General features: G+C 48.0%; 1 protein-coding gene across 3 annotated transcripts in view; it reads right to left on the bottom strand.

The window, feature by feature from the left end:
* Positions 1 to 3,052: 3,052 nt before the first annotated feature.
* Positions 3,053 to 16,602, bottom strand: part of AHCYL1 (adenosylhomocysteinase like 1) — a 40,125-nt gene continuing 26,575 nt past the window's right edge. For 2 of the 3 annotated variants that reach the window (XM_008175654.4, XM_008175656.4), the window contains exons 6-17: positions 16,437 to 16,531; positions 15,364 to 15,470; positions 14,715 to 14,831; positions 14,415 to 14,478; positions 12,915 to 13,003; positions 12,261 to 12,331; positions 11,287 to 11,381; positions 11,002 to 11,100; positions 10,095 to 10,163; positions 8,849 to 8,927; positions 5,837 to 5,957; positions 3,053 to 5,442 (exon numbers count right to left, since the gene is read on the bottom strand). In XM_008175654.4, the coding sequence (XP_008173876.1) occupies positions 5,436 to 5,442; positions 5,837 to 5,957; positions 8,849 to 8,927; positions 10,095 to 10,163; positions 11,002 to 11,100; positions 11,287 to 11,381; positions 12,261 to 12,331; positions 12,915 to 13,003; positions 14,415 to 14,478; positions 14,715 to 14,831; positions 15,364 to 15,470; positions 16,437 to 16,531 (1,013 nt within the window). In that variant the 3' untranslated portion in view covers positions 3,053 to 5,435. Of the gene's footprint in view, positions 5,443 to 5,832; positions 5,958 to 8,848; positions 8,928 to 10,094; positions 10,164 to 11,001; positions 11,101 to 11,286; positions 11,382 to 12,260; positions 12,332 to 12,914; positions 13,004 to 14,414; positions 14,479 to 14,714; positions 14,832 to 15,363; positions 15,471 to 16,436; positions 16,532 to 16,602 lie in introns of those variants that run through there. The other variant, XM_008175655.4, reaches the window with a different exon arrangement.

Here is a 16,602-nt window from a genome sequence, read left to right as displayed (position 1 = left end):
CAACAGTGCTTTCATGTGAAGGACCAGGAGTCCAATCAAGAGAGCAACGGCTGAAGATTCTGGAGCTACCCCAGGTAAGTGACAGGAGAATCAAACCTGTCGACTTCAGACCACTGCCTCCTCTTGGTCGGTAATGACACCACTTGCCCTTGAGGGACTTCACAGACACAGCTTAAGGTAGGAGGTAGCTGCGGGTGGAATTTGCTTTCCTTGGCGCCAGCTCTACTCTTCCCCCCCCTAGCTTTTAAACACCTTTGATCACAGTCCAAAAAAGTTGACATGACCACGATTTTCCTCCCTCTCTTTTCCCAGGCATCAGCTGCATTTGTTCATGCCAGTGAAATTGGAGGTGGCTTTCATACCATACAGCTTCCCAAGAGCCTTGGGAGGGGAATCATTACAATGACATTAAGACCAGACTGCCCGCCAGTCATTGCATCACCCGCTCACTTCCCCTCACACTCACTGCACTGTAGGGTGGTTTATCGTTACCTTTTGGTTAGATCGGTGCTTCCCAGATGATGATCTACACGGGTAAAGCATCCATCCCTCTGGAAACTTGAGGCTAGATGCAGCTCAGTCCAGAATTCTTTCAGGCTTTCCAGAGGCCTATTTTGAACCAAGCTCACAGCCACAGCCCCCTCTCCACATGCCGTGGGGCAGCTGCTGCATTGCCTGTGCATGGGGGATGCTGCTTTAGTTCACATTCAATACTGGGTGTGCTGATCACCCCCAAATTCCCAGTGCCTCTCTCTAGAGCAGCAGCGGTGTCTATAGTGGCTATTTACACTTCTGCACATTTATTTGTTCCCCCTACCTGTTTATGCAGCACTGATATTGAATGGATCATTTACCAGGAGCAGGTCTGTTACCTCAGTGCCAGGAGCATTCAAACCTAGTATGGCCACTGAAAAGGTACAAAGCCACTGTGTGAGCCTGCATTATAGACTGGCACTAGCCTGCCCAGGTCCTCAGTCTCCAGGCAGTCAGGTGCTAGGGCTCTGTTGCCTGCTTGGCTGAGGTGCTGCTATGAGGAGTGGTGGGTTGGTAACTCAAGGGAAAGAAGTTCCTTTTCCTTTATTTATTCAATCATTTCTACAAGCTCCATTTCATTTATTGTCCTAAGTGCCCTCCCTGGCTCAAGATCACTCTGGGCTCCTGCAATGGGCCTGGGCCAGGGTCAGAGTAAGGATGTTCCACAGCTGGGCCCCTCCACTTCACTCCTACCCGTCAGTATCATTATTCCTGTTTTACAGATGGGGCAACTGAGACACAGAAAGGGGAAGTGACTTGCCCAGGGTCACCAGCAGGCCAGTGGCAGAGCTGGTATTAAAACTAAGGTCTCTTGAGTCCCATCCAGTGGAAGTAATTTCCTGTGTAATCTTTAACCCCTGCCAACTATGTGTTTGATTAACCCAGCGACTTAGTCCTAGGAGAGGGGAACTCTAATTGCACCGCATTGGTTTGGAGCAATGGCAGAGGGGGTAGGAATGTCTACTCACCACAGGAAGCAGCTTTGCACATGAACGCAAGGCAGCTTCCAGGAACAACAGGCAGTTGCAACAGCAAAAGATTCAGGTGCAGACAGGGCTTTAAGGGGTTGCCTTAAGTGCTCCATCTATAAGCAGCCCTGGTTTAGTTTGATAGTTTTAGAGGACACATGCATAGCTGAAGTTAACATTTTAAAGCCTAAACTCCTACCCTCTTTAAAAGGTTGCTTTAGGATGCCCATATTTTCATCATGGAAAATAAGTTATTAGAACCAGCAAGCCGGACTAGCGCAGGGCCCTACGGTTCTCAGCATCCCACTCAGCAAAATTAATTGCAGTAGGCATGATGGTGAAACTGACAAAATTACTATTCTCTGAAATCACCAGAACAGGATTCTTGTCAGTTTCAATATCCTACAACCTCACAAGAACAGGGCAGACAGACATGTGCAGTGCAGACATGTGACTGCAACAGAGGTTCATGAGGGGCTGCTTAGATTTCAAACAGGACTGCAGTGAAGTATCTCATTAGGGATTGTGAGATATATACTTTGAGATAGTACAGTCGGAACCTGTTAACAACTTAGCATTGTCTATGCACAGATTAGTGCTTTACAGAGGGTAAAAGTTATCCCTGCTGTACAGCAGGTAAACTGAGGCACACTAAGTACCAGAGCCAGGAATACAAACCAGATCACCCATCCCACTTTTTCTCCCCTAGCACATTGCTCCTCTGTACATTGTTCTTAGGCAAAGGAGGTCCAGGGAGCTGGTAGATTTATTTGAACCATTCTATGTAAAACAAGACCAGGGAGAAAGGAAGTATTGAGATTTTGAACCCATTGTCTTCAGGGAGCACCAAAATGAGGGACTGACTAGTACCTCAGCATCCCACATCCATACAGAAAGCAGCAGAGCGGAAAGGGAAGTTCAGGGAGTCTGTTCATCAGCGATGGTTTCATAGAAAGTGACAGCTCAACCCTCACCCATGTGACAGTACTGCAAAGCACTGGGCTTTTAGGCATCTCAAGAAAGATTTTAAAGGGACACGCAGGTTAAATACAAAACCAGATGGCAGTGGGTCAAAGGCAGAGCTAAACAGCAGATTCCCTTGGCAGGAGAGGGGGAGAAGATGACAACCTCAAAGGGAGGCTGGTTTTAATTTGCTGGCCATGGTATGAACCCAATACACAGGATGTTAAAAATCCTTATGTGGGATTGTAACAAAGCCCAATGTCAGATCCTCTCTCACTGGTGCTAATCTACATACACAGAAGAGTTTCACAGTGTTTTCATGAATCTAGCAACTGTAGAGGGAGAGATTTTTAGGTCTGTGGGTGACAAGCTTGCATCTACAAGGACATGACCAGTTAATTACTGCAGTCACATGCCACCATCTGAGGTATCATAAGTGAGGTGCACCACGATTTGTTTGTATGGTCTATGATTTTAAGTAGACAAGTAGCTCTGTTCTTGTGCCTTAGGTAATAATAGCAACTGATTCACTGATCTGAAGGCCACCACGTTAGATCTTTAAACAAAGCTTCACAAGGCAAGAGAAGTGTTTTTCTAATCATTTTTTAATTAGACTTTAATGATTTATTGCTCATCTGCAAGGATTAATATTGCATCCATTAAAAATCATTCATATACAAAATAAACCTATCCCACCCGGATTGGTGCTAACATGCTCCCTCTGACAGAATCAAGGCTTCTCTAGGCGTAAGACCAATTGTTCCCCTATGTCCTTTTCGTTACATGGCTTATACAGAGATGGAGCCCTTAAGCTAAGATTCCTATTGACACTGTAACACTGAGACTGACAAATGGAACAGAGGGGCCCCTCCCGACAGTCACGACGGAGAACATTTAGGATGGTACATAGACTCTGTTTGGCTTAGTGTGGGAGAACCAAGCCTGCTCTGGGATACTAGAACTTCTATGCGAGCAGGAAGTGCAGAGGGACAAAGAAAGCCAGGAGTTGTGGCATGGGGCAAACCCCCTAGACTGGAGCAATGATTGAGCGGGAGCTTCCCTGTGCTCCTGGCCACATCCTCTTCCCTGAGCAAGGAAAGGAGAGCAGGGCCCCCAAAGGATCCTGGGCTCATCACTCCAAACCCAGCTGCATCTTGCTGGAAATTCAGGTTATGGGGAGCAGAGGGGGGTACATGGGCAGACTCGGTAAGGTCATTGGGAACCAGCCCTGGCAGTCTGAGTCAGCCCAATGCAGCAGTGAGTCAATGAGAAATCAAGAATCTATCTAGGAGAGGGGCAAGGTTGTGAAGAAGAGTCTGGAGGAATAAGGGGGAATAATTGGAAGTGCTGCAAGGTTTTGGAGGATGAAATCTTAATCCCACCCCTGTTCTCATCAGCAAGGAGCTGTTCACTCCCAGAGAGGGAAAGCAGCCGGGGTCACCCATAAACAAACACAGGGAGGTTCCTCAGAAGTGGTGCTAGGAATGAATCTTGTGTACTTGGGCAAGGGGGGCAAGGGAGCACAGGGTTGGTCAAGGGTGTTTGCTACGCCCAACTGCAGCATCTCGATTGTCTTTGTACCTGTACATTCGTGAAGTGCTGGACTGATGCCATAAACTCAGAAGAAACACCCTCGTTAGCTGGAGCTGGGCCTTTAGGCCGCTGCAGCTGAAACTCCTTCCCTTTTACATGTCACTGAGCAATGAATTGGAATCTGAATTGTTGTGCTGTGATCTTTGTTGAGCTAAGCCTGGAACACAGACCTGAAAACCATGGGGCATCAGGCCCTTCCATAGTGAGACCATAACATGGGGAACCAGATGAAATAAGACAACCTGCCAACTTCTGGGCTGGGGAAGGAAGAGGTGATTGGCTGAACGCTTTAGAAGACAGCAGTGCAGCTGGCCAGGGATTCCACCTCCAAGAGTCATTGGCTCTGAGTGGAGCTAAGTGCTTTACAGAATGGTCCACTGACTGGAGGATTTTGATTTCAACATGAGAGCTCACCGTTAAAGCTGATGGAAAAGTTGCTACGTCATCAGAACATCCCCTGCACTCTACACATTAAGGGGACAGGAGCAGAAAGGGTCATCTGTGTTCAACACACTTGTGCTCAGAAGCCCGGAGGAGTTCACAGGAGGTGCCATATGTTGGCCCCTCTCTGGTCAGGCCTGCCCATGGCTGAAGAGGCTGCAGCATGCTCTCTGCTGCCCGACTATGCCACAGTGTTTCCACTTGGAAACACTTTCTCCTTTAAAATAGCGCTTTAATAAAGAAAAATGGTCTGAAATTAAATAAGATGCAGTTTAAAACCTAGGAGAGACAAGGAGTCTGAGGGGTAGGTGATCCCCATTCAAATTCAGATTAGCACCCTGAAATAGACTAGTTAACACCCACTTGGGCTTAGCCTTACCTGGCACCATCCCAAATTCACATAGGAAACCCGGTCTGGGGTCACACACCTTTACCCTAACTGGCCACTAGGTGCCACTCTGCTCCAAGACAGGGATAGGAGCATTGATCTAGCAGCTAAAAACTGGGCTCATTAAGGCAATTTAGAAGTTGCAGATAATTCCACACAGAAAAAAACAGTACAGCATCTCAGTGTTTGCAAATATCCCAACTAAGACTAAGGTGCACTGGAAAGGTAAAAAGCCACTGTGGGAATGAATTGCCCTTCATAGTCAGGAAAGGAAACCCTTCCCATCTGTGAAAGTCTGAAACCCCACTGCCAGGTTTCAGTCATAAAGCAGTAAGCAAATCCCAGGTTGTCTGCCAAGATCAGACGTACAGAGAGATGCGATCACGTGAAAATGTAAAACAAAGAAGTGACATTAAAATCAGACAGATAAAAGAAAAACAACAACAGCTTTTAAAAAAAAGAAAAGAGTAAAACAAAATAAAATGATCTTTAAAAATAATTTCTCTAAAGTTGTCTCGTGTGGTCTGGTCCTTCAGTGTTATGGTCCATCAGTATCTGAAACGCAAGGAAAGGAGACCAGAATCAGGCAACAGATACCGTGCTAGAAGCCACACCATTGGTGGGACACCTGGCACCTTCAGAGAGCAGCCATCACCTCCATGTATCTGGAAGTACTTGTCCCTCTCCAGTGCTGTGCATTCCCCACCCTGCCAAACACCAGCGGTACTCACAGTCTGGGCGACTATCATCCAACCCAGAACTAGCTAAGCAGACAGCTGGTCCATGTCCCAACCACCTAGATGACATTACCCCGCCCCGAGAAGCAGCACGATACCGCCATACCCACATGCCACTGCAATCAAGAGGCACAACCCATGCTGCTACTGCTTGAAGAGGCCTCAGAAGGTACCAGAAGATGGATTCTTTATCCCCCTCACACAGATGTTACCTGTAATAGTTGGGCTTGAAAGGCCCATTTTTGTTGAGTCCCAGGTATTTCGCTTGATCATCTGTTAGTTCTGTCAGATGGGCATCAAATGAAGGCAGGTGCAAGCTGGCAACGTATTCATCTGGAAAGAGTAAAGATGAAACCATGGGCAATTGAGTTTGGTGACCCTGCACACAGGAGCACATTCAACAGTACCAACAAACACGTGACAGATGTTAAGTCATGTCACTTAATGCGCGACTGGAAGGCACTCGATACTACAGTGATGGGCAAGGTATAAGACGCTAGAGAGAACAGATGGGATTAGACTTCAGGATAAGGCCAATGTAAAATCTAACGAGGAGTTCAGAGGTGCAATCAAATTTAAGACCAAGGTACATCTTAGTAGGGCAGGGCTTAGGGCTAGGAGCAAACTGCACAGATTTTAATAACTTGTTCACTGATTCCCAGTGTAACGAATTCAGGAAAAAAAGAGCGTATTCAAGTGATTGGGTCCAGAGCTCAAGTCATTTTAGAAGCTAACTTTTCAGGCTCTTCAATTTTAGCATGGAGCAAACTCTACCCCACCTGCAAAAAATATCTAATATTAATGCAATGGGGCAAACAGGGTAAGCTTGAATTGGAAAAAGGATTGCACATTTCATACGGAAAGCATCTGCAGCTGGATTATTATTATTATACATGTTCATTATGGTAGTACTTGTCCAATGTGTTAGGCACTGTACAGAGTAATAGACAATCCCTGCCTGCAGAGCTTACTATCTAGACCTGACAGATGGAGGGGCAGGGGAGAGGGATATAAACAGACAAGCAGAATGAGCTCTGAAAACTACAAGGGCTCTCAGTCCTCATCTTTCAGGATAAAAGCATCACCAGTGTAAGGTCAGGAAGTAACTGCTCCATGGAGTGATACCTCAGGTATAGGAGTTATATGCCTTCCTCTGTTGGGGCCGGCACTGGACGCTGCCAGATTAGATTGATCAATGGTGTGTTCCAGCATGGCAGACACTGTGCTCTAAGTGATACAATAAACTAACAGCCCTGAAAAGCCGTATCACCACTCAGAGTTAACATGCATGAGATGGGGTGGACTAGGCCCAAAGGCCCCTGCTGGAGGTGTCAGGTTCCTACAACACCCATCCCAGGAAAGGAGCAGTGAAGAGGTCCTTCAAGCAGCCTAGAGTGGTTGCAAGGAAGCAATCAGAGGGGCTGCTGGAACAGCCAATCAGCATCCAGGAGGACCATATAAAAAGGAGCTACAGAGGCCAGAACCAAACACAAGGCCGTTCCTCACTAGAGCTGGAGGAGCGTGGATGATGTGGCTGGCTGAAGGAAGTGCAATAGAACAGACAGCCCAGTGCTAGTAGGGACAGGGGGAGCACGGGAGAGCTCCTGGCTGACTACTGGGCCTGAGCTTAGAAGAGCCCTGAGCTAAGGGTAAGACATTGGTGAAAGCCGGGGCCCGGAGTAGTGAGCGGGCCCAGGTCCCCCCATAGGCCACTGGAGAAGGGCCTACAATTAGACAGCACTAAACCCCCAGAAGGGGACTGAACTGTCAAGGAGGCTCAGCTGAAGACTGGGGCCAAAACAGACTAAGAGGGCAAAACCATTGCCTGCAGTGAGGAAGCCCGGGGAGGGGTGGGGGACAGAGCCCGAAGGCAGGGCTAGGACTGGTTTAAAGACCACAGACACATCCAACCAGAGGGGGCGTTCACGAGGGGTGGGTGCCAACCCCATTACAATACATTAGAGGAATAAGTGGGTATTTAAATGACTGATCAGGGCAGTTACAGGCCACTGGGGAAATTATGTATTTAGCCATGCCTCAAGTGTGCCAAGAAAGGCCACTTACTGGCAAATGTTTCTTCAGTAGTCATCTCTTGCACTTCCCACTTGTGTCGTTACTTGAGGACACCAATCCCACAAGTGGGAACTGCACACAGGCCCTGGAAGAATTGTTTTTAAAGAGACTATTCTTCTGGGTTTATGTTAACATGGTTAGTGTCGATTGAACACATTCACGCTGGCTGACGCATCGAAACTGCATGTTCAGGGGAGAACTATAGCCTCAAGTCATTCTGCTCTGTACAGAGCAGCTCACTCACTCCACCACCACACCTTGAGCTGATGTGTAAGGCAGCCTGACCTTGGAATCACCTTCAGTTTACCGCTAAGAGTCTCGGCCTCAATATTTAAAAGCATCTTGTTGACTCTCCCACTCAGTCGGAAGAACAATCAGACAGGGCATCTAGCTTAAAGAACTGCTAGGTAGGACAAGCTGTCACTAGCTCTTTGGTGTCAGGAAAAGGTTTGGGTGCGAAAGGCAACAGGTCCAATCCAACTGGTTACACAAAACAGGCAACTCACTGACAGTGCATATGCATCACCTCAAACTTCTTGCCTCCTGCAATCCCTGCCAAACAATCATGCACAGTTAGCTTGCATAAATTGCTCCTTATAGGAGCAGGAAACGTGGACCAGAGATCTCTGCAGAGTCTGGGGAGACTGTGGTTTCTCTAACACAGTGGCTGTCAACCTTTCCAGACTACTGTACCCTTTTCAGGAGTCTGATTTGTCTTGTCTAGTAGCCCAAGTTTCACCTCACTTAAAACCTACTTGCTTACAAAACCAGCCATAAAAAAACAAAAGTGGCACAGCCGGTGATTACAGAAAAATGGCTCTCTTTCTTATTGTTACCATATGATTATAAAATAAATCAGTTGGAATACAAATATTGTACTTACATTTCAGTGTACAGTATACAGAGCAGTATAAACAAGTCACTGTCTATGAAATGTTAGTTTGTACTGACTTTGCTAGTGCTTTCTATGTAGCCTGTTGTAAAACGAGGCAAACATCTAGATGAGTTGATGCACTCCTTGGAAGACCTCTAAATACCTCTGGGTGAGAACCACTGCTCTAACAGCTTTGCTGGGCCCTGATCAGATCCCTCACAGCTCTGTTGGTTGGGGACCACTTCAACTCGGGGCTCAAGTAGCTTCCTTTACTCACCCATCTTTTTAGGGAGCAGGTACACGTCTTGCTTGTAACGTCCCTCGGGAGCATTGTAGAGCTCAATCAGAGCTAGAGCCTGCAGAGATCAGAAAGGACAAGTCAGTCACCAGTACAGAGCTCACCAACAGCATGGGGCCAGAGAAGAGCTGACCAGAGGCCAGACCATGACACGTGTGGATGTTGTGATACTGACGACATGTAGGCACACAAGAATAGCCATATGCAATGCAGGACAGTGAGGTCCAAGCTCTAGCTTTTGTAAAAACCCTTTACAATACCATCCCTGATAAATGATTCCCTTTGGAAGATAACCTCACCTCCTTTCCATGTGATTCAACTACTGCAGGATCCCTGGTGCTGGAGAACCAGAGAGAAACTGACCAACATGTTTTCAGTGCCCCAACTGAATGCTAGGTAAAAATACAGCCCTCTGACATGGTGGAAAAGTAAATCAGTGATAAAATTATCTTTTGTAAAAATCTAAGGCAATCAGTCACAGGCAAGGAAATTCTTTTTAAATGGACATTCATTTTAATCTGACAGTGTCCTTTCAAAAGAGAAATGACCAGCTCTGCAGCTGATATGAGCTCCCTTGAAGTCACTGAAGCTCCACCAATTTACAGCAGCTGGTCCAAAATGCTGGCATTGTACGTGTTTCGACTGGCATGAAAATAACTCGGCATCAAGGGAAAGGATTGCAGCTACTGGTCTATAACACCAAAACTCCCTTCTGCAATGCCCATGGGTAGAGTTTCGTTTATAACAAGTTTAACCATCTGCCACTTCTGGATTTCCCCAGTGTATTGCATTCCCTGCATTTCTCTTAGATCGGGCCAGGGACTGCCTTGATTTTGTGTATGGCAAAGAGCCGAACGCATAGCTGTATTTGTTTATAATCCTGTTTACAGAGAGAGCCACGTGCCAAGAAACACAAGGGGTGGTGGTGATGGCTGTCCATTCGAGGTAATATTGCTACCAAGGATGATTTAAATCATTTTAACCTCAGAGCCAAAAAAACAGATTTGAGAATTTATTTTACCCAAAGTTCAAAGAAATAAATGCTCTAACAACTTAAAATGCAAACTCAAGTGGTTGAAATTTTGTGTGTTACAGAAAGTGTCTCCTACTGCTCAGTGGTTATGTCGAACCCCAAGACCACACGAGGCCCTGAAACACTAACGCCCACACCTCGAGATACAGCATTAGGCAAGGCGGGCAGGTGTTGATGGTTCCAGTTACATACCTGAGTGGTGGCGGTGATAGACAGAACAAAGGTGGGAACTGTTGAACAGCTCAGATTGAGAAGACGACCCTAAAATGACAACAGGATGAAGACGTTGAGGACAGTGAACTCATTACACTGGGGCGGCTTAGAGTTATGAAAATGGGGGGAATTTTTTACCCCCGATGCTTCAGATTCACCCATTTAGTTGGGTTACTAGTTGATGAAGCCAAAAAGCCCAACCTCGTTACTGACCCCTCCCAGGGGTCCACGCTCCATATCTAGTCTCACTCCCTGGGGCAGGGGCAGGTCTTGCCCAGCTATTTGAGAAGGTGCAGTGTCCTGCTATCCTGGAGGCCCTAACTTCCCACCCAAATGGGTGAGAGCAGTTCCTGTCCTTAGCTAAAGGTCAGAGAATTGGTGTGGTCCTGACAAAGGGAGAGACAGAGTCACTCCAACTGCAAGGCCTGTGCTGTGCCCAGGAAGGTGGGAGTGACCAGCTGGAAAGGGAAGAGAAATGCAGTGTTTTGTAGCCATTGGGTCCTTCCCAAATCAAGACAGATATTGGGTCTGGCTTGCATGGATGGGCAAGAGCAAGCCAGCTAGTAACTGTGTTGCTGAGAGACCAGTATATATGATAGGTAACCCTGCACCCCTTTGAGAAAAATCAAACCAAGAAAGCTCTGTGACTGCAGTAGTCCATGGTTACAGGGTCCCCCCAGGCTCAAAGTCCTTCCCAGCCACACAGGTTGCTCTGTAGTTACTCTATAGTCTTTGTATTGAGCTACATCCCAATCTCAAACCACTGCCCACAATGTCATCTCCTGGGCTGCAGAAACTCTACGAACAGACACAGGACCCCCTGCCATGTGATGCTTTAGGCCAGATACTCGGCTGCAGCCTCTCAGTCCTGACTTCCAGGACATACCTCAGCCAGCAGGACCACCCGCTTGCCATCCGGCCAGATGACATGATCCACCTGTGAGCGGACGCGCTCCCAGGTCAGCTCCGGGGTACGGAGACTGGTCTATGAGGGGAGAAACAAGCAGGAGTCAGTTACCTGTGATCCAAAGCAAGTGGGTCCCAGGGGGAAGGAAGTAACCCAGGAGCATGGAGGATAGGACTGCCAGAAGCAGGTTAGTCTGAGGTTAACAGTGAGCCAGGGGCTTGCTGCTGAAAAGGTTGATGGGGCAGGTAAGCAGCAGAGACTCACCACATCAATTTCAGTGTTGGAATGGCCCATGTTACACACAATGCAGCTGTTCTTCATTCGGTCCAAGTGTTCCCTGGTCACCACATTCTTATTTCCTATAGAGAAAGAGGGGGAAGCTAAGATGAGCCCAAACAGCTGTAACTTGTGCCTCCTGATCCCTCTCTCTATGGCTGGTGCTGAAGATTTCTGCCCCAAAGCCAGGCACAAGGTTCACAGGCTCTGCCAGAACACGACTGGCTGGTGCACTGGGCCCACACACGCACTAGGGCAGAGCTGGCTGGAGCGCTTGGCAGCGGAGGGGTTATGCTTTCTGCTGATCAGAGGGCCATGGGTGTGGTCTCTGCACATGAGCTGGCTGTGGTATTGGGGAGATCAGTTCCTAGTGCCTCTCCCCAGGGTGAGCTCCCATTGGTGGCTGTGGAAGGTGAGGTCACTCAGGCAGCAACGAGAACCCAAAATGGCAAGAAAAAAGTGCACCCCCTACATTACAATCTCACCCTTCCCAAGGTAAGGGGGAGTCCCTTTGACTCACCTGGACGCACTGAGGACAGCAGGTGGAGCTCACATTTTGACACCAACACAGCAGTGGATTGGATTTTTCCCTCACCCTCCACTCCAGTTTTCCCCTTGGTATGCTCATGACTGCCCCAGCTACGTTAAGTGCCAGAGGAGACCTGCTCAGGCATGATCAGCTCCCTCCACAGGCTAAACTAGCAGAGGAGCTGCTCTAGCTCCCCACATAGAGGGCAGGGAGTTTTGGGAGCCCAAGGTCACAAGTTGTACCCCCCACATTGCATGTGCAATATGTTGACTGAGGTGTCTAAGCACAGGAATCAGTACATCTTCCATGCACAGTCACTGGAGCCCATCACCTACTTTCTGATTTGCGTGGAGCAGGGAAGTCCTATAGAGATTCCTGTTCCAAGTACACAGGCCCAGCATCACCCCCCATCTTTCTCCCCAAATCTCCGTACCTGTGCAGGTTATGACCACATCCACCTGGCGGATCACTTCATTGAGTTTCACCACCCGGAAGCCGTCCATGCTGGCGAAAGGAAAAGGGCAGAGTGAGAAGATGGATTGTAGCACCCCCGCCTGCCTGCACAGCACAGCCTGGAAAGGTGAAGCCAGGAGGGAATGCAACAGACTAGCTAAAAATCTACCCTGATCAGGTAACATCAGAGTAGCAGGCTTCCCACCCATACCCTGAGTGCAGTAAGTGCAAGATGGACAATGTGCAAAGGGGCCTGTGTGAAAGCTTGTGGTTGTGAATGCCATGGCTAGTAAGAGAGAACTGGGAGTGCACACCCAACATGGCATCAAGAGGATTATGGAGTCCCATGCCATTCTTCTATCTTAGCTAATGTTAAGTCACTTAGGTCTCTAAGTCCAGTTGGCTGTCCTTGGCCAAGGATACATGCACTCAAATGGTAGCACAAATGATGGAAGGTCCCCGAGAGACGTATACTTTCTCATGAGACTAGCCATGGGTTATGAGGTTCCGGGTGGAGGAAGGATCTTCTTGAGCAGCCTGACTTCAAGTCAGCCCTCCGATGAAGCTCAAAGACCAGACAGGCAGTAAAGGAACAGGTGCTCCACTCAGCAGCATTTAACACTTCATCTCTTACCAGGCTTGGAGAGCACAGATGGGGTCAATCTCTGTGATGTTGACTATGGCTCCGAGGGCTTTCAGAGCTGCGCAACATCCCTTCCCAACCTGCAATGCAATGAAGAGCCTCCAGACACAGGGCCCAGTAGGTCCACATGGACGAGCTGCACCTGTTTGTTTACACCGATGGCAGCGCTACGAGCAAGAGTCTCATTGCAGACATCTGCCTAATGCCAAGGTTCAGGAGCAGGAATGGGCTGCATCAGCTTTACAGTATGCATGGCAACAGGCACTTGGCCCCTCACAGCCCAGTCTTCCCCTCCCGGAAGTGTCATTTCAAGATCACCTGCTTGGCATTCATGGCCTAGGCATAACATCCAGCAGGTACAAGGGTTCAGAGAGGAGAGATCAGAGCTAACTTCTCTTTTTAAAATAAATAAACACAGACCTAGGCCGGGATTAACCTCCAACTGCACTTTTTAAAAAAAGAGAACATGGGTATGTTTATAGCTTTGTAACAGACCCCCCCATTTTATTTAGCACATGTATGGGGTAGTCAGTATGGCCCCATAGTTCAGCTTCTGGCATCTCATATTTAATCTGGCAAAGCCACCCTGAGGGACTACAGCCCCCAGCATGCAATGTTGCAGCTTGCTCCAAGCAGACAGGCAAATTACATGCAACCCTCGAGTCCCTGGCAGATTGCCAACACAGCCTTTTGGTTGGGCAAAGTTTGGGCTCCTTTGGTGTATAAACAAATTAGTACGCATATTCCTGGGGAGAAGAGCATTTACTGCTACCGCCAGGGCCTCCACTGCAGTGGACTCAGCTTGTAAGGTAAACACACATACACACAGCATGTGAACGGGGCAAGGTGTCAGATCCCTGCTTTGTGCCGGCTCTTCCAGAAGGATTTACAAGCAAGATGCACGACCCACCCGCCCCATAAACGTACATCCAGGAATTCTGTAGACATCAGGGAGTTTCAAACCACTCAACAAGAGAATCACTTCATTATAACAGACCTGCTTTATATAGCCAAGATATAGCAGTGTGGGATGCAGTCAGTCCAGAGCTCCATTCCACACCAATCCAATCACCATTACCCCTATGGCTCTGACACTGGCATGCAAGAGCATTACCGGCAACGCCTGTGTTGAAATAGCAATTCAGGCAAATCTCCAAGCAAGCTGGGAAACAGAGAAACTTTGTATACAATGTCTCAGCAGCTTCTAGCAAGGCTTTCCTGCACAAGCACGACAGAGTGGGCATCCACCTTCCCATGATTTGAAAACAATTTCCTCCAGGATCAGCAGTCAGCCATGCACTGACATAGGGAAAACTGTCTAGAGAGACACTATTTCCTTCTATTATGTATGAACTCTTCCTAATGCTCCTACTCTTAGCAAGGGTAAGAGGTCATTGCTAGTCAAAGACAGATAATGAACACTGGGGAAAGGATGGGTCTTGCCTATACATCAGGGAGAGATGCTGCCTCATGTTCATACATGGAACTCACCTCACCATAGCCACACACTACCACTTGCTTCCCTCCGAACATCACGTCTGTGGTCCTTTTTAGGCTACAAGACAGAAACAGACCTGTGTTGGGATTAGTCAGTCTCTGAGTGTTCCAGACAGAGCAGTCTGCATCGGGTGATACTCCAAAGCGACAGCCCATCATGTGACCAGACACTGCAACATTCAACTAGGACACGACAGAGTCTGATTTAAATGCCACTGAAGCCAGAGAAAGACCAATCTATCGGCACAAGTTAAAGGAAAGGAATAGCTGTGTATCCTGAAGGATCAGACTCACCCATCCAAAATGGACTCTCTGCAACAGTACAGGTTATCGAATTTCTGTTTGGTGACAGAGTCGTTGACATTCATGGCTGGGACACACAGTTTCCCAGCCTTGGACAGCTGGTACAGCCTGCAGGGAGAAAGGACACTTCAGAAACCATTCCATTAGACAAACTAGAGATCTGCACACAGCAAAGCAAACGGGTTCCAAATTAACACCATGCCCCCGAGAAAGATGGGACCACTATAACCTCCTAGCCTAACACTAGTGATGGGGAGCTGGCAGCCCAGGATGCAAACTGCCACAGAACACACAGATCCACAGCTGCTCAGGCTCTCAGGACAGATGCAATCCAGGGCCAAACATGTACAGCAGAGGAAGTGACTGCAGAGCTAAAGCATGCACCTTGACATCAGAGCCTAAGGCCCTTTATGATTTTCTGTCATTTCCTGGAGGCAATCATAGTGCATGTGTGAACAGTAAGGGTCAGGGAAACCTGAAGGCCTTACCTCACATAATCAGAAAAAGTACATTGACTGCTAGTCTCTTCTAGCTACCATGCCAGAGCAGATACCATGGAGAATAAAATCATCAGCAGCTGCCTGCCATGAACAAGAGAGTGGTGAAAGGGCTAGATTCTGGCTGCCCTTGGGTCCATTACCTGTGCACACCAGTCACGCTTTCCTCTACGATGCCACGGATCTTCTTAAAAACATTGGGATATTTCTTATAAACCCAGTGGGTCAGATCTCCACCATCATCCAGGATCTATGGAACAAGCAGAGAAAAGCAAAGGACATTCAGTCCTTCCACTGCCAGCAAACCAGGGTACTGGCAGCAACAGAAAAGCCCCATTAAAATAGGATTTCTGCTCCTGGGTTCTATTCCCAGGTGTGAGACTTGTTGTGTGGTTCTGGGCATGTAACTTGACTCAGTTTCCCCTCTGTAAAATGGGATAACTACTGACTCACAGGGGGACTGGAAGGGTTGCTTGTATACCACTTCCAATCTTTGGCCTGAGAGGCATTAATAGTATCTAAACATTGCACATGCTCACACAGGAGCTGAGAAGTCTATGCCCAACTCAAAAGGTAACCATCCCAGGGGAAAGGCTTAGACACAGCTTTGCTATCGGGCTTGTTTCCTAGGTGAGGGAGGAAGACAGATGCCAGTCAGGGAGCAGATCCCAAGAAACTGGACAGGCCACCCCTATGAACTGCATGCGAGTTTTATGGGACCCACAAGCATGGCTCTTCCAGGATGTACTGCTGAGCTGCGGACCACAGGGCCTGGTTTGAACTCCAGTCACGGAGTTAAATCAGACTATTTGGGCGTGGCTTAGACCCCAATACATATAATATCTATAGGCCTCTTGAGACTTCTGCCTAGTCATACACCCTGCAAGTCTCCTCTCCTCCCCACAGCCAGTTTACCTTGGCTGTCTAGCCACAGGCTCTAAAACACAGCATGAGAAGCTCACAATTTCTGCAAACTCCCCTTCCTGACCAGCATTCAGCCCCGTTCAATGCAGAGACAGAAAAACGCTCCACTGATACACCCAGGGACTGGTCATACAAGAGGACGACTGGACAGTGAAAACCACAAGGTAATTTAATATATTTTCCATTAACAACAGCTCTTGGAAACCAAAGTAGTGCTCTGGGGGAGGAGGCCAGGCAGTGGAATACTCTGTATGGGAGGAGCAGAGGAAAGGCTGGGAAATCCTCCCATTACCATGTTGGCCTGCCAACCATCCATGTTAACACAACGGTCAATACACCACCAGAAATCATCCTCCGACTCCCCCTTCCAGGCAAACACAGCAACACCTGGGGAGGAGACAAATAAAGACATTTGCTGCTGCTCTGTTGGGAGGGAGCTGAACGAGGTCGGCAGACAC

The sequence above is a fragment of the Chrysemys picta genome, chromosome 4, assembly GCF_011386835.1.
Source record: "Chrysemys picta bellii isolate R12L10 chromosome 4, ASM1138683v2, whole genome shotgun sequence".
Lineage (NCBI taxonomy): Eukaryota > Metazoa > Chordata > Testudines > Emydidae > Chrysemys > Chrysemys picta.
This window is presented reverse-complemented; position numbering and strand designations above follow the sequence as displayed.